This window comes from Trematomus bernacchii, unplaced genomic scaffold (assembly GCF_902827165.1).
Source record: "Trematomus bernacchii unplaced genomic scaffold, fTreBer1.1, whole genome shotgun sequence".
Lineage (NCBI taxonomy): Eukaryota > Metazoa > Chordata > Actinopteri > Perciformes > Nototheniidae > Trematomus > Trematomus bernacchii.
This window is the reverse complement of record NW_022987579.1, coordinates 379,451-394,224: the sequence shown is the minus strand read 5'-3', so window position 1 is coordinate 394,224 and position 14,774 is coordinate 379,451. Positions and strand designations below refer to the sequence as shown.

General features: G+C 45.0%; 1 protein-coding gene across 1 annotated transcript in view; it reads left to right on the top strand.

Moving 5' to 3' along the window:
• Positions 1-14,774, top strand: part of LOC117479881 (spatacsin-like) — a 53,379-nt gene that overhangs the window by 5,339 nt on the left and 33,266 nt on the right. The window contains 14 exon segments of the mRNA XM_034126989.1: positions 54-199; positions 306-414; positions 1,663-1,818; positions 2,445-2,635; positions 3,822-3,998; positions 4,760-4,831; positions 5,618-5,742; positions 6,011-6,192; positions 6,355-6,523; positions 7,878-8,081; positions 8,238-8,344; positions 8,945-9,090; positions 9,365-9,517; positions 13,851-13,917. Of these exon segments, the coding sequence (XP_033982880.1) occupies positions 54-199; positions 306-414; positions 1,663-1,818; positions 2,445-2,635; positions 3,822-3,998; positions 4,760-4,831; positions 5,618-5,742; positions 6,011-6,192; positions 6,355-6,523; positions 7,878-8,081; positions 8,238-8,344; positions 8,945-9,090; positions 9,365-9,517; positions 13,851-13,917 (2,004 nt within the window).

Genomic DNA, 14,774 nt, shown 5'->3' with positions numbered 1-14,774 from the left:
AAATAACTCCTATATATAAAAACACGACTCAGCAACCTCTCTTCTCCCCGCAGACTCTGGTGTGTTTCAGGTCTTGTTCTCGGTGTCTCAGGAGGACTTGCTCAGCAGGCTGATGTTGTTCGGCAGCGCAGCCACGGTGGACGCAGTTTGTCACCTGAACAGCTGGGGGCGCTGTTCCATCCCCATCCACTCCCTGCAGGTGGGGAGACGCAACAAACACACGAGAGGAAACTCTCTTAATGTTATAAACTATAAGATGCAGTTTGTTTTAAAGCTGTGCTGTTGTTGTTGTTGTTGTTCTGCAGGCGGGCCTGAAGAACCGTCAGCTGGACACGGTGGATTTCTACCTGAAAAGCAAAGAGAACATCCTGAACCCCCAGAACGATCAACCCCCCCCACAGAGCCTCACACACAGTACGCACACACACCTCACACACTCATAAAGGAACAGCATGGTCACATGACTTCACGTCACCACCGCTAAGCTAAAGGTGGCTAATGTTGGGCTATAAACGAACTACAGCACGGTCACATGACTTCACGTCACCACCGTTAAGCTAAAAGTGGCTAATGTTGGGCTATAAAGGAACTACAGCACGGTCACATGACTTCACGTCACCACCGCTAAGCTAAAGGTGGCTAATGTTGGGCTATAAACGAACTACAGCACGGTCACATGACTTCACGTCACCACCGCTAAGCTAAAGGAGGCTAATGTTGGGCTATAAAGGAACTACAGCACGGTCACATGACTTCACGTCACCACCGCTAAGCTAAAAGTGGCTAATGTTGGGCTATAAAGGAACTACAGCACGGTCACATGACTTCACGTCACCACCGCTAAGCTAAAAGTGGCTAATGTTGGGCTATAAACGAACTACAGCACGGTCACATGACTTCACGTCACCACCGCTAAGCTAAAGGAGGCTAATGTTGGGCTATAAAGGAACTACAGCACGGTCACATGACTTCACGTCACCACCGCTAAGCTAAAGGTGGCTAATGTTGGGCTATGAAGGAACTACAGCACGGTCACATGACTTCACGTGACCACCGCTAAGCTAAAGGTGGCTAATGTTGGGCTATAAAGGAACTACAGCACGGTCACATGACTTCACGTCACCACCGCTAAGCTAAAGGTGGCTAATGTTGGGCTAGAAAGGAACTACAGCACGGTCACATGACTTCACGTGACCACCGCTAAGCTAAAGGCGGCTAATGTTGGGCTATAAAGGAACTACAGCACGGTCACATGACTTCACGTCACCACCGCTAAGCTAAAGGTGGCTAATGTTGGGCTATAAAGGAACTACAGCACGGTCACATGACTTCACGTCACCACCGCTAAGCTAAAGGCGGCTAATGTTGGCCGTTGGTGACGTTTAGTCGTCTCATTTAGACTCTTATTAGCAACCTCTGTTTTTAAATCCACCAGTGGGGTATTAGCTGACGTATTTTATGTCGTAGAACAAAACGTTAAAATCTCTCCAGCTTGTGTTAACCACAGACCTTATTTCAGGATAACAACCAAAAACACATTCAGAAAACCATTGACTTTCAGACCAGGGGACAGAAATAGGTAAAGAGCTGACTAATTTCTTGGCGTGTGTGTGTGTGCGTGTGTGCGTGTGTGTGTGTGTGTGTGTGTGTGCGTGTGTGTAGGTTTCCAGGAGCTGTGCTCGGCGTTGGATCTGCTCTGCTCGGCGGTCAGAGAGTCGAACAGCGAGGCTCAGAGTCGTCAGTTTTCCGAGCAGCTGCTGAACATCACGCTGAGCTTCATCAACAGACAGATCCGCTCAGTGCTGACCAACACACAGCGTGAGACACACACACACACACACACACACACACACACACACACACACACACACACACACACACACACACACACACAAATACACACGTATCATTTTATACTTATGGAAAGATTTGAAGTAGTTAGGCTAGTGTTGCGTTTCTATAATTTGAGGTAGGAGTAGCTGAAAAGAATCCAGGAAGCTTCTCGTGAAATTAACAGCGTTTATTAATAAGATGATACGATAAGTCTGCAAAAGTACTCGGCCGAGGTCTTCTCCTCTTTCATTGATCCACAGCCCACACAATGTAGTTATCTGTCTCTCAGATTCCCAGGAAGAAGCCTCGATCTCTTGTTTACATCACATTTGATCATGTCTGTAGAAGTCTAAAGTCTTCTCCCATTGGTTGCCGGGTAGGGGCCAGGTTCTATTGGCCCCTTTGGCCACGCCTCTTAGCGCTTGCTGCTCCATTCACATCTTCTGTCGCCCTCTAGTGGCGTAACCAAATAACATTCTTTCATAACCTATTATATGGCCAGACAAATGACCCAATAAAACACATAGTGACAGTTGATGTATTGATTATTCTCACATTAGAAGCAAAGTCAAATGGACAGGAATTGAAGAGCTGTTGTTCTGTGTCTGCAGACGAGGATCTGAGCGTGCAGGTGGAGGTTCTGGATCGCTACGTCACGGAGCTCAGGAGATACATGAAGAGGTTCCCCTGGCCTGTAGGGGGCGACACCTGCAGCACAAACTCTGCTGAGGCTGCCCCCCTGCAGGAGGAAGAGGAGGAGAGGGAGGAAGAGGAGGACGAGTGGGAGAAACTGCAGACGGAGGTGACTGCTGCTCATCAAACACTGACACTTTGTTTTCATGTTTTTATTGAGCGAGAAAATGGTGATGAACGAGCGACGGAGCATTCTGAGATAATCGTGGATTATTTTGGGGTTTTGGTTGATTCTAAAAAAGTATTTCATCAGTGGCGAGCCGTGAGCTTTATACCTAGGCCCTCTGACCCCCACCCCTTCCCTTGAAAAAAAGAAAAAAAAATAGTTATTACGTCGCAGCGTATACTTCAGCGGAATATCAAAACAACGGCCCAGGGTGCAAAACGCATCAATGACAGCGACCCTCTACCACACAAAACAACACCTGTGAACCCAATTTGTGTTCTTTGACATTGAAAATGATATTGCATTGTGTTTGTTACTTTCGTTGCAGTTGTATGTCTTAAGTATAATTTGGCATGCTTTTATTTTGAAGGCGAGTTCACGCTGTTGACAGGAAGTTGTTGTTGCTATGGAAACAAGAACAGTTTCACAGCGGGCGGAACTTGTCATAAAGTCCGCGATAATAAAACCCACCCATTTAGAGGGAAGATATGATTGGTCAATTGTACTGTCATTTGACATTACTCTCTCGTTCAGTTACTATAGCAACCCTCTGTGAATCGCAGAGAGGGCCAGACGAGCTTCTTTCATGTAACCCTTCACATTCAACAGAGACTGAACAGGCAGATTCGAAGGATTTATTTATTTGGAAATGTTATTTTAAATACAATTAAATCAATTTTTTTTCGGTAAAACTAATGAAAAATATAACACAAATAATATTAAAAAAAGATATATTTAAAAAAGATATATATTTTTTTTAATGTTTTTAAATATGATTTTTTTGAATATCTTAGGCCCTCACAGAGGGCCTAGAGGGCCCTGACGGCTCGCCACTGGATTTCATAATATACATAATAACACAGCAGGGCCCGAGACAGTGTGTTTTCATTTGCTCTCAAATAAAGTGGCGAATGGAGTACTACATTACGATTGGAGGTGTGTGTGTTTCCTTGTAAAATACATACACTCAAGCACACTTACACACTCACCGACTTTCCCTCATCCGAGTAAAATAAATATCCTCGTCCTCGATGCTACTAGCAACAACAACAAGCTGCTGATTTCGATAAAGCAGGTCACAATTATCTCTGAAAGTAACCGTGTGTGTGTGTGTGTGTGTGTGTTGCAGGAAGTGGTGCGGCGCTCCATCCTGACCAATCAGATACCTCGGGCTCAGGCGGTGCTGAGGGGGCGGGGCCTGAAGGAGCAGCGTCTGTCTGCTCTGAGGAGGCGGGGCCTACAGGAGGTGTTCACCTGTCTGCAGCACAGAGACCTGCACACTGCCAACACTCTGCTCACTAACATGGTGAGGACCTGGCAGCCTATCAGATCCCTGCTTTCATGCTACCTCTGCATGCTAAACATGTGCATGCTAAACATGCTTAAAGCAGGCGTGATCAATGCTAACATGTAGATCAGTGTTTCCTTCAACTTTTTCATACCACGGACCACTTAACAAATCTAGTAGTATTTTACACTGTTCCATTTATTTAGCATTGTTAACGCACTCATTGACTGCGTGTGTCTGTTGCCACCTTTACTAGTCATTTTTAAACTATTTCAGAAACACTTTGACCTTATAATTTATTTATTTAAAATGTGAAATGTTCCCAATAGTCTCACGGACCACACTTTGAGAAACACTGATCTACATCAGGGCTGTCAAACTCATTTTATGTGGCCCGCAAGAGCTCTGAAAGAATATAATACGTTTATTATACGGTTACATGCTGCTTTACAGAAGTGCGTTGCCCATAAACTACATGTCCCACAATGCATCTCATTTTGTGACATGGGCACTGAAGAGACCTAGACTTCTGCTTTCAGACGTAGTTAAGTATGAAGTTATTACCCTATCTGATAATAATCCACTGCAGAGGCAATAATGTAATATAATACATTATTTTATATGTATATATTTATATATTCTTAAAGTTACAACCGACCCTTTGAGTGCAACCATAATGCTGATGTGCCCCGTGATGAAATTGAGTTTGACCCCCCTGCTCTAGAGGATACTTTAATAAAGTCAAAGTGAAATCTGAAACTGTCTGATGGTGCGTTCAGGGCTTCAGCGTAAAGCAGCAACTCCGCAGTATCTGCCTCTTCACCGACGACTACGACCTGCGGGACTTCGTGGTGAGTTCAAACACACGGCCTTTATTCAAACCAAATGTCTTATTATGCTCAGTTGATAGATGTTGACGAGAGTTTGAGGCTATTGGCTTTTTAGGATTGGGTGTTAACAGATAATTACAATGTTTGAGGCCTGTGATTGGCTGACAGTTAATTTAAAGAGGTAAGACCTGTGATTGGTTAACAAGAGTTTGAGGCCCTTGATTGGTTGACAGATGTTAACGAGGGTTAATGACAATGTTTGAGGCCTTTGATTGATCAAAGTTTTTATCGAGGATTTTTTACGGCCTGTAATTGGTTGACATTTAATTTAAAGAGGTAAGGCTTCAGATTGGTTCAAAGATGTTAACGAGAGTTTGAGGCTTCTGATTGGTTCACAGATGTTAACGAGAGTTTGAGGCTTCTGATTGGTTCACAGATGTTAACGAGAGTTTGAGGCTTCTGATTGGTTCACAGATGTTAACGAGAGTTTAAAGGCTGTGATTGGTTGTCAGATGTTAACAAGGTATTTTTTTATGGCCTGTGATTGGTTAACAGTTAATAACAATGTTTGAGGCCTTTGATTGATCAATGAGGTTAACGAGAGTTTGAGGCCTGTGATTGGTTCACAGGTGTTAACGAGAGTTTGAGGCCTCTGATTGGTTAACAGTTAATTACAATGTTTGAGGACTTTGATTGTTTACAAATGTGATCAAGGCTCAGGTCTTTACAGATGTTAATTAATGAATCTTTGAGGCCTGTGATTGGTTGACAGATGTTAACCAGAGCTCCTGATTGGTTCCTGTGCAGGTGGAGGAGCTGTCAGGGCGGAGGTTCCTCCCCGAGGAGGAGGTGCAGAGCGTGGAGTTCATGAAGCAGATGGAGAGGCTGGGGTCCCTGCCTGCTGCCCGCTCTGCAGAAACACCTTCACACAGGTGCACATACTGCACATGGTGCCTTTATTTACATTAAACAACATAGTTACAAGACAAGCCATGTGTAAACAAACAAACAAACAACAGGCTGTAACGAACTAAAATATTACTCACTAGTTTTCCAAATCAAAGCCCCATGCAGTTACTGTTTCCTTCCAAGAAGCTCTACCCCTAACCCTTCTTCTTGAAATGACATCCAGATGTGTTTAGTGTGCATGTAATCATAGCTAGGTCACATCTCTGTCTCCTCTCTCCTCCTCCCTCTCAGGGGGGTGCAGATGGTGCTCAGGGAGGGGGGTGTTGGGGAGGAGGTTCTGCAGGAGCTACTGTTACAGAGGAGTGAGGAGGAAGAGGGAGGGGGCCTCTGGAAGACCCTCAGGCTGGACTGGGTCAGGAACTGGGACCAGAGCTGCAGGACGGCTGTGCTGCTGTCCAGACTGCCTCACACAGGTACAGCTTTACTGGACTGTATTTAACGTATTCATTAAAGAATACAACAGCAAATGTAATTCCACAAATCAATTCAATTTAATTAATATTAATTAATGAATTACATTTATGTAATTGATCAAATTACAGATTGTTAAACAGATTTCTTGTTTTCTGCATCAGAGGTGACTTCCTGTGACTCGGCGTTGTTGTGGCGTTACCTGACGTCTCTCCACGACCAGCGCCGCATCATCGACTGGATCCAGAACGAGGATGTGAACCCAGAACTGGTGAACAATAACACATCCTGTAGCTTGTTCCTGAGGGAGGAGATCCTCGACCTACTGGCCAGGTACTCTTTAAAGTAGAGGCACTACATACTGATATACACCTGAACATCAGCAGGAGAGGACTCTTTAAAGTAGAGACACTACATACTGATATACACCTGAACATCAGCAGGAGAGGACTCTTTAAAGTAGAGGCACTACATACTGATATACACCTGAACATCAGCAGGAGAGGACTCTTTAAAGTAGAGACAACTACATACTGATATACACCTGAACATCAGCAGGAGAGGACTCTTTAAAGTAGAGGCACTACATACTGATATACACCTGAACATCAGCAGGAGAGGACTCTTTAAAGTAGAGACACTACATACTGATATACACCTGAACATCAGCAGGAGAGGACTCTTTAAAGTAGAGACACTACATACTGATATACACCTGAACATCAGCAGGAGAGGACTCTTTAAAGTAGAGACACTACATACTGATATACACCTGAACATCAGCAGGAGAGGACTCTTTAAAGTAGAGACACTACATACTGATATACACCTGAACATCAGCAGGAGAGGACTCTTTAAAGTAGAGACACTACATACTGATATACACCTGAACATCAGCAGGAGAGGACTCTTTAAAGTAGAGACACTACATACTGATATACACCTGAACATCAGCAGGAGAGGACTCTTTAAAGTAGAGACACTACATACTGATATACACCTGAACATCAGCAGGAGAGGACTCTTTAAAGTAGAGACACTACATACTGATATACACCTGAACATCAGCAGGAGAGGACTCTTTAAAGTAGAGACACTACATACTGATATACACCTGAACATCAGCAGGAGAGGACTCTTTAAAGTAGAGACACTACATACTGATATACACCTGAACATCAGCAGGAGAGGACTCTTTAAAGTAGAGACACTACATACTGATATACACCTGAAGATCAGCAGGAGAGGACTCTTTAAAGTAGAGACACTACATACTGATATACACCTGAACATCAGCAGGAGAGGACTCTTTAAAGTAGAGACACTACATACTGATATACACCTGAACATCAGCAGGAGAGGACTCTTTAAAGTAGAGACACTACATACTGATATACACCTGAACATCAGCAGGAGAGGACTCTTTAAAGTAGAGACACTACATACTGATATACACCTGAACATCAGCAGGAGAGGACTCTTTAAAGTAGAGACACTACATACTGATATACACCTGAACATCAGCAGGAGAGGACTCTTTAATGTAGAGACACTACATACTGATATACACCTGAACATCAGCAGGAGAGGACTCTTTAAAGTAGAGACACTACATACTGATATACACCTCAGCAGGAGAGGACTCTTTAAACTCCCTCTCTAACTGAGTGTGTGTGTGTGTCCTCAGGAGGGGGGTGTTGGTGCAGGAGGAGCTGTGTGACCTCCAGCTGCTCCTGTGGAGACTCTCTCAGGGAGGGGGGGTGATGTCAGGTTCCCCCTCCCTCCCTCAGTACCGCTCTCCTCTGGGTCTGGACCTCCACAGCCTCTTCATCTCTTTCTGCGTGAAGCACAGCCTTCACTTCCTGCTCTACAGCTACCTGCAGCACCACAGGTGAGAAACTACGGGACGGGAGCAGGGACACAATCAGAGGGCCTCGGTTCTGTTTGCTTTCACTTTGAGCAATGAGCATCTCCACATGACTCTGGTTTTTAGGCAAATCAAGTACACATACAGTGTCTTCTTGTGCGTGACCTGTGTTCTCCTCAGGTTGACCCCCAGGAACTGTCCGCTGCTGACCAATCAGAGCCTGTCTGAGAGCGAGCCCTGGTTTGAGATGATGGTGAAGATCCAGGAGATCAGCACCGACCTCTCAGGTACCGTGTGTGTGTGTGTGTGTGTGTGTGTGTGTGTGTGTGTGTGTGTGTGTGTGTGTGTGTGTGTGTGTGTGTGTGTGGGTGTGGTTGTGTGGTGTGTGTGTGTGATGGTTGTGTGTGTGGGGGATGTGTGTGTGTGTGTGTGTGTGTGTGTGTGTGTGTGTGTGTGTGTGTGTGTGTAGTCGTGGTGGATGTGTGTGGTGTGATGTGTGTGTGTGTGTGTGTGTGGTAGTTGTGTGTGGAGTTGCTGTGTGTGTAGGTGTGTGTGTGTGTGTGTGTGGGTGTGTGTGTGTGTGTGTGTGGGTGTGTGTGTGTGTGTGTGTGTGTGTGTGTGTGGTGTCCTGCCCTCTCTCCCTCTCTCTCTCTCTCTCTCTCCCCCCCCTCTCTCTCATCCTCTCCCTTCTCCTCCCTCTCTCCCTCTCCCATCTCCTCGACTCTCTCTCATCTCTCTTCCCTCTCTTCGGTCCCTCTCTCTCTCTCTTCGTCTCTCCTACCTCTCGTCTCTACTCACTCTCGTCTCAGCCTGCTCCATGATCATCTCTCGGCTCTCATCTCGTCTCTCTCTCTCTCTCTCTCTCTCTCTCTCTCTCTCTCTCTCAGATCCAGGCCTGGTGTTCTCTGCCTCCCTCTCCTCCTCTCAGGTGTTGTTACCTGGCTCCGGGGCCTCTCTCAGCTCTCTCCTGCTGGAGGGCCACAGTCTGCTGGCTCTGGCCTCCCTCATGTTCTCCCCCGGAGGAATCGACCAGGTAACCCCCGTCTCACCTGAGAGCCATGACCTCTGACCTCTGACCACCCATCAGAATTTGTAAAAGTGAATTAAACACCTATCTGAGAACGTAAATAACACAGGTAACAACAGTAAAATAGAAGATGGGTTATATATAAGGTCATCCTACATATTCCCATCATACAGTCCAATATGCTGAGGAACAATATACCAGCACAAAAGTATTAATCCCAGTTTCCTCCTATTACCTCCACCAATGGTGTCCACCTGTTGTGGTCACTTCCTGTGAGCAGGTGGCGTCTCCGGGCCGGGCGGAGAGGACGGTGGACGCTCAGCTGCTGAAGATGGCGTTGACCCCTCACCCCAAACTGAGATCAGCTCTGTTCCCCCCCGGGCCCCGAGGAGGCGGAGCCACCTCCGACGTCTCCGTCTACCACCTGCTGCAGGTAGGCTCACCTGGAGACAGACGCTCCATCCAGGAGGAGATCTAACACTAAACATTAAAGGTCTCCTATCATCCTACCTCTTCATGTCTCTTCTACATCAACATGTGTCCCCTCTTCTTCATGTCTCTTCTTCATCAACATGTGTCCCCTCTTCTTCATGTCTCTTCTACATCAACATGTGTCCCCTCTTCTTCATGTCTCTTCTACATCAACATGTGTCCCCTCTTCTTCATGTCTCTTCTACATCAACATGTGTCCCCTCTTCTTCATGTCTCTTCTACATCAACATGTGTCCCCTCTTCTTCATGTCTCTTCTACATCAACATGTGTCCCCTCTTCTTCATGTCTCTTCTTCATCAACATGTGTCCCCTCTTCTTCAATGTCTCTTCTACATCAACATGTGTCCCCTCTTCTTCATGTCTCTTCTACATCAACATGTGTCCCCTCTTCTTCATGTCTCTTCTACATCAACATGTGTCCCCTCTTCTTCATGTCTCTTCTTCATCAACATGTGTCCCCTCTTCTTCATGTCTCTTCTACATCAACATGTGTCCCCTCTTCTTCATGTCTCTTCTACATCAACATGTGTCCCCTCTTCTTCATGTCTCTTCTTCATCAACATGTGTCCCCTCTTCTTCATGTCTCTTCTTCATCAACATGTGTCCCCTCTTCTTCATGTCTCTTCTACATCACCATGTGTCCCCTCTTCTTCATGTCTCTTCTACATCAACATGTGTCCCCTCTTCCTCATGTCTCTTCTACATCAACACGTGTCCCCTCTTCTTCATGTCTCTTCTACATCAACATGTGTCCCCTCTTCCTCATGTCTCTTCTTCATCAACATGTGTCCCCTCTTCTTCATGTCTCTTCTACATCAACATGTGTCCCCTCTTCTTCATGTCTCTTCTTCATCAACATGTGTCCCCTCTTCTTCATGTCTCTTCTTCATCAACATGTGTCCCCTCTTCTTCATGTCTCTTCTTCATCAACATGTGTCCCCTCTTCTTCATGTCTCTTCTACATCAACATGTGTCCCCTCTTCTTCATGTCTCTTCTTCATCAACATGTGTCCCCTCTTCTTCATGTCTCTTCTTCATCAACATGTGTCCCCTCTTCTTCATGTCTCTTCTACATCAACATGTGTCCCCTCTTCTTCATGTCTCTTCTACATCAACATGTGTCCCCTCTTCTTCATGTCTCTTCTTCATCAACATGTGTCCCCTCTTCTTCATGTCTCTCTATCATCAACATGTGTCCCCTCTTCTTCATGTCTCTTCTTCATCAACATGTGTACCTCTCTCCTCTCTTCATGTCTCTTCTATCATCACCAACATGTGTCCCCTCTTCTTCATGTCTCTTCTTCATCAACATGGGTCCCTCCTTCCTTCATGTCTCTTCCTTCATCCAGCATGTGTCCCCCTCCTTCTTCATGGTCTACTTGCTTTCATCAGCATGTGTCCTTCCTCTTCTTCATGTCTCTTCTTCATCAAACATGTGTGCCCTCTTCTTCATGTCTCGTCTTCATCACATGTGTCCCACTCTCCTCATGTCTCGTCTCTTCAATCAGCATGGTGTTCCCCTCCTTCTTCATGTCTCTTCTTCATCAACATGGTCCCCTCTTCGTTCATGGTCTCTTCTCATCAAACATGTGTCCCCCTCTTTCTTCATGTCTCTTCTTCATCAGGCATGTGTCCTCCTCTTCTTCATGTCTCTTCTTCATCAACAATGTGTCCCCTCTTCTTCATGTCTCTTCTTTCATCAACATGTGTCCCCTTTCTCATGTCTCTTCTACATCACCATGTGTCCCCTCTCTTCATGTCTCTTCTACATCAACATGTGTCCCCTCTATCTCATGTCTCTTTACATCAACAGTGTGTCCCCTCTCTTCATGTCTCTTCTTACATCAACATGTGTCCCCTCTTCTTCATTCTCTTCTTCATCAACATGTGTCCCCTCTTCTTCATGTCTCTTCTTCATCAACATGTGTCCCCTCCGTCTTCAGTTCTTCTTCATCAACATGTGTCCCCTCTCTTCATGTCTCTTCTTCATCAACATGTGTCCCCTCTTCTTCATTCTCTTCTACATCAACATGTGTCCCCTCTTCTTCATGTCTCTTCTTCATCAACATGTGTCCCCTCTTCTTCATGTCTCTTCTTCATCAACATGTGTCCCCTCTTCTTCATGTCTCTTCTACATCAACATGTGTCCCCTCTTCTTCATGTCTCTTCTACATCAACATGTGTCCCCTCTTCTTCATGTCTCTTCTTCATCAACATGTGTCCCCTCTTCTTCATGTCTCTTCTACATCAACATGTGTCCCCTCTTCTTCATGTCTCTTCTTCATCAACATGTGTCCCCTCTTCTTCATGTCTCTTCTTCATCAACATGTGTCCCCTCTTCTTCATGTCTCTTCTTCATCAACATGTGTCCCCTCTTCCTCATGTCTCTTCTTCATCAGCATGTGTCCCCTCTTCTTCATGTCTCTTCTTCATCAGCATGTGTCTCCTCTTCTTCATGTCTCTTCTTCATCAACATGTGTGCCCTCTTCTTCATGTCTCTTCTTCATCAACATGTGTCCCCTCTTCTCATGTCTCTTCTTTCATCAACATGTGTCCCCCTCTTCTTCATGTCTCTTCTTCATCAACATGTGTCCCCTCTTCTTCATGTCTCTTCTTCATCAACATGTGTCCCCTCTTCTTCATGTCTCTTCTTCATCAGCATGTGTCTCCTCTTCTTCATGTCTCTTCTTCATCAACATGTGTCCCCTCTTCTTCATGTCTCTTCTTCATCACCATGTGTCCCCTCTTCTTCATGTCTCTTCTACATCAACATTTGTCCCCTCTTCTTCATGTCTCTTCTTCATCAACATGTGTCCCCTCTGTGGAAAGAGACTCTGAAAGTTTCAGGAACAAAGATTCTCTCTCTTTTTGATCCATTTCTATAAAAACCTGTCTGACAATGAGCTGATCAGATTTTGGCCACTTTATGATGTCATAACGATGTTTTGTCTTGTGTAACCATTAGCCAATCAGCAACCAAGGTAACCCCCCCCCCCCACCTTATCACCTGAATCTCCTCATATACCCCTTTCACACCAAGGCTTTTCCCGTTCAAGCTCCGTGCTAGAGCTTTTCAGGTTCAGAACCGGTTCTTCGGTTCAGCTCCCGCTCTTTTCACACCGCTCAGAGCCTGACTGGTGCTGCCGCTGCTGCGTCATGACGTCACAGTTTACGTCGCTTACGGCGCTCACTACAACAACGGGGGACTGCGTCGGGTTGATGATCGTGTTGCTTTTAATCATACGAAGCCAGATTAAATTAAATAACGACTTCTCCAACCTTATACTTTTCTCCAGAGTGCCGTGGTTCATTGTTTATTAATGTGTTTCATTTAGCGACCGCTGCAGTGCTGACTGCTCTTCCACGGGAGTTTATTCTCCCGTTAGCTCCGGGTTAGCTCACACGGCTCTAAAGTATGCACTGTCTGACTGTCACACAAGCAGCTGATACATATCCCCAGTTCCCCTTAAGTGAATGTGTGTCAGTCTGAATTGACGCTGTTTGGCATCACAACGCTGTTATGAAAGTTTCTCTGGTATAACATGGGTGATGTTAGCATAGCAACCGAAGCTAAACTGACTATAACTTGACTACTTGTTGCTATCCTATTGTGGCATAAGCCGTTTTCTACAGGCACATTTTACCGACGTATTTTTCATTATGATTCTACTTGTGATAGTCGGACACGGCTCCTTATTTTCATCTAAAGTAACAGACAGAGAATCAGCACTTTGGAAACAGGGCTGAAACAGAGGGGATTATGGGTAATGCTGCAATGATCTGTTTGGTGTTTCAGCCAATCAGAGACAGGCTCTGGATATATCTGAGACCTGTGATATATTGATGAGAAACAGTATCATAGGAGACCTTTAAACTAAACAAATAGTCATGCAAACACAGAGTACAGTCCGCAGCGCTGCTCCACAGTGTGTGTCCTCCTGTGTGTTTCAGTACTTTGTGTGTCCTCCTGTGTGTTTCAGTACTTTGTGTGTCCTCCTGTGTGTTTCAGTACTTTGTGTGTCCTCCTGTGTGTTTCAGTACTTTGTGTGTCCTCCTGTGTGTTTCAGTACTTTGTGTGTCCTCCTGTGTGTTTCAGTACTTTGTGTGTCCTCCTGTGTGTTTCAGTACTTTGTGTGTCCTCCTGTGTGTTTCAGTACTTTGTGTGTCCTCCTGTGTGTTTCAGTACTTTGTGTGTCCTCCTGTGTGTTTCAGTACTTTGTGTGTCCTCCTGTGTGTTTCAGTACTTTGTGTGTCTGTGTTGTTTTTATTGCAGGCGCTGCATCCTCTGGATCCGTGCCGGCTGTTCGGCTGGCAGGCGGCAAACACCCTGAACTCCAGCGGTGAGAGAAACAGAATTAAATCCACATGACTTCCTGCTCTTCATTTCAAACACCTCACCTCCCTGCTAGCAGCTGCTGACGGAAGAGCTGACTCTCAAATGTAGATTGTACATTGTACATTAACAAAAGTCTTTCTGATAGCCCATTATTATATTTATTTCAACTCGTTTTTTCTACTTTTCTATTTGAGATGTTTACATTTTGGGTTGTTTCTAGTCTTCTCTGTTGTATTGCCTTTTTACGCTGCTTCAACGCAAACATTGCCCTGATTGGGATCAATAGAGTCCTTCTTATCTTTCATTGAGGCAAAAGTTCCATTCGTGAACACATTCTGGGTCCAGCTCCTTCAATGTAAGGATGTACTGCTATTTCTTCTTTATATGGTGGCTAATTGAATGAAAGATGGTCGACCGGAGTCCTCTGCAACTATTTTGATAATGAATAAATTCCTTTTTCATGCAAACATGTTTCTAAATGCCTCTCAAATCTCCCTTTTGCTTTTCTCTGTTTCATATTCAATTAAAGTAAATGGTTTGAGCTTTCTGACGAGACGACGCAAGACATTTAAAGACATCACGTTGGACTCTGAGACACTGGGATGGGCATCTTACATTATATATTCACTTTAATCAAAAGAATGGTGTTAGCAATATATAATAATAATACATTATATTTATAAAGGCGCCTTTCAAGGCTCTCGAGGTCGCCGTACGAGGTACTCAAAACACAAGTCCAGAAACACGACAATATTATCAATCAAGAACAACAGAAGACGTGTGATGTGATCAGGGTGGATATGCCAGTGTGGAGAGAGATGGTTTGAGACGTGGTTTGAGACGTGGTTTGAGACGTGGTTT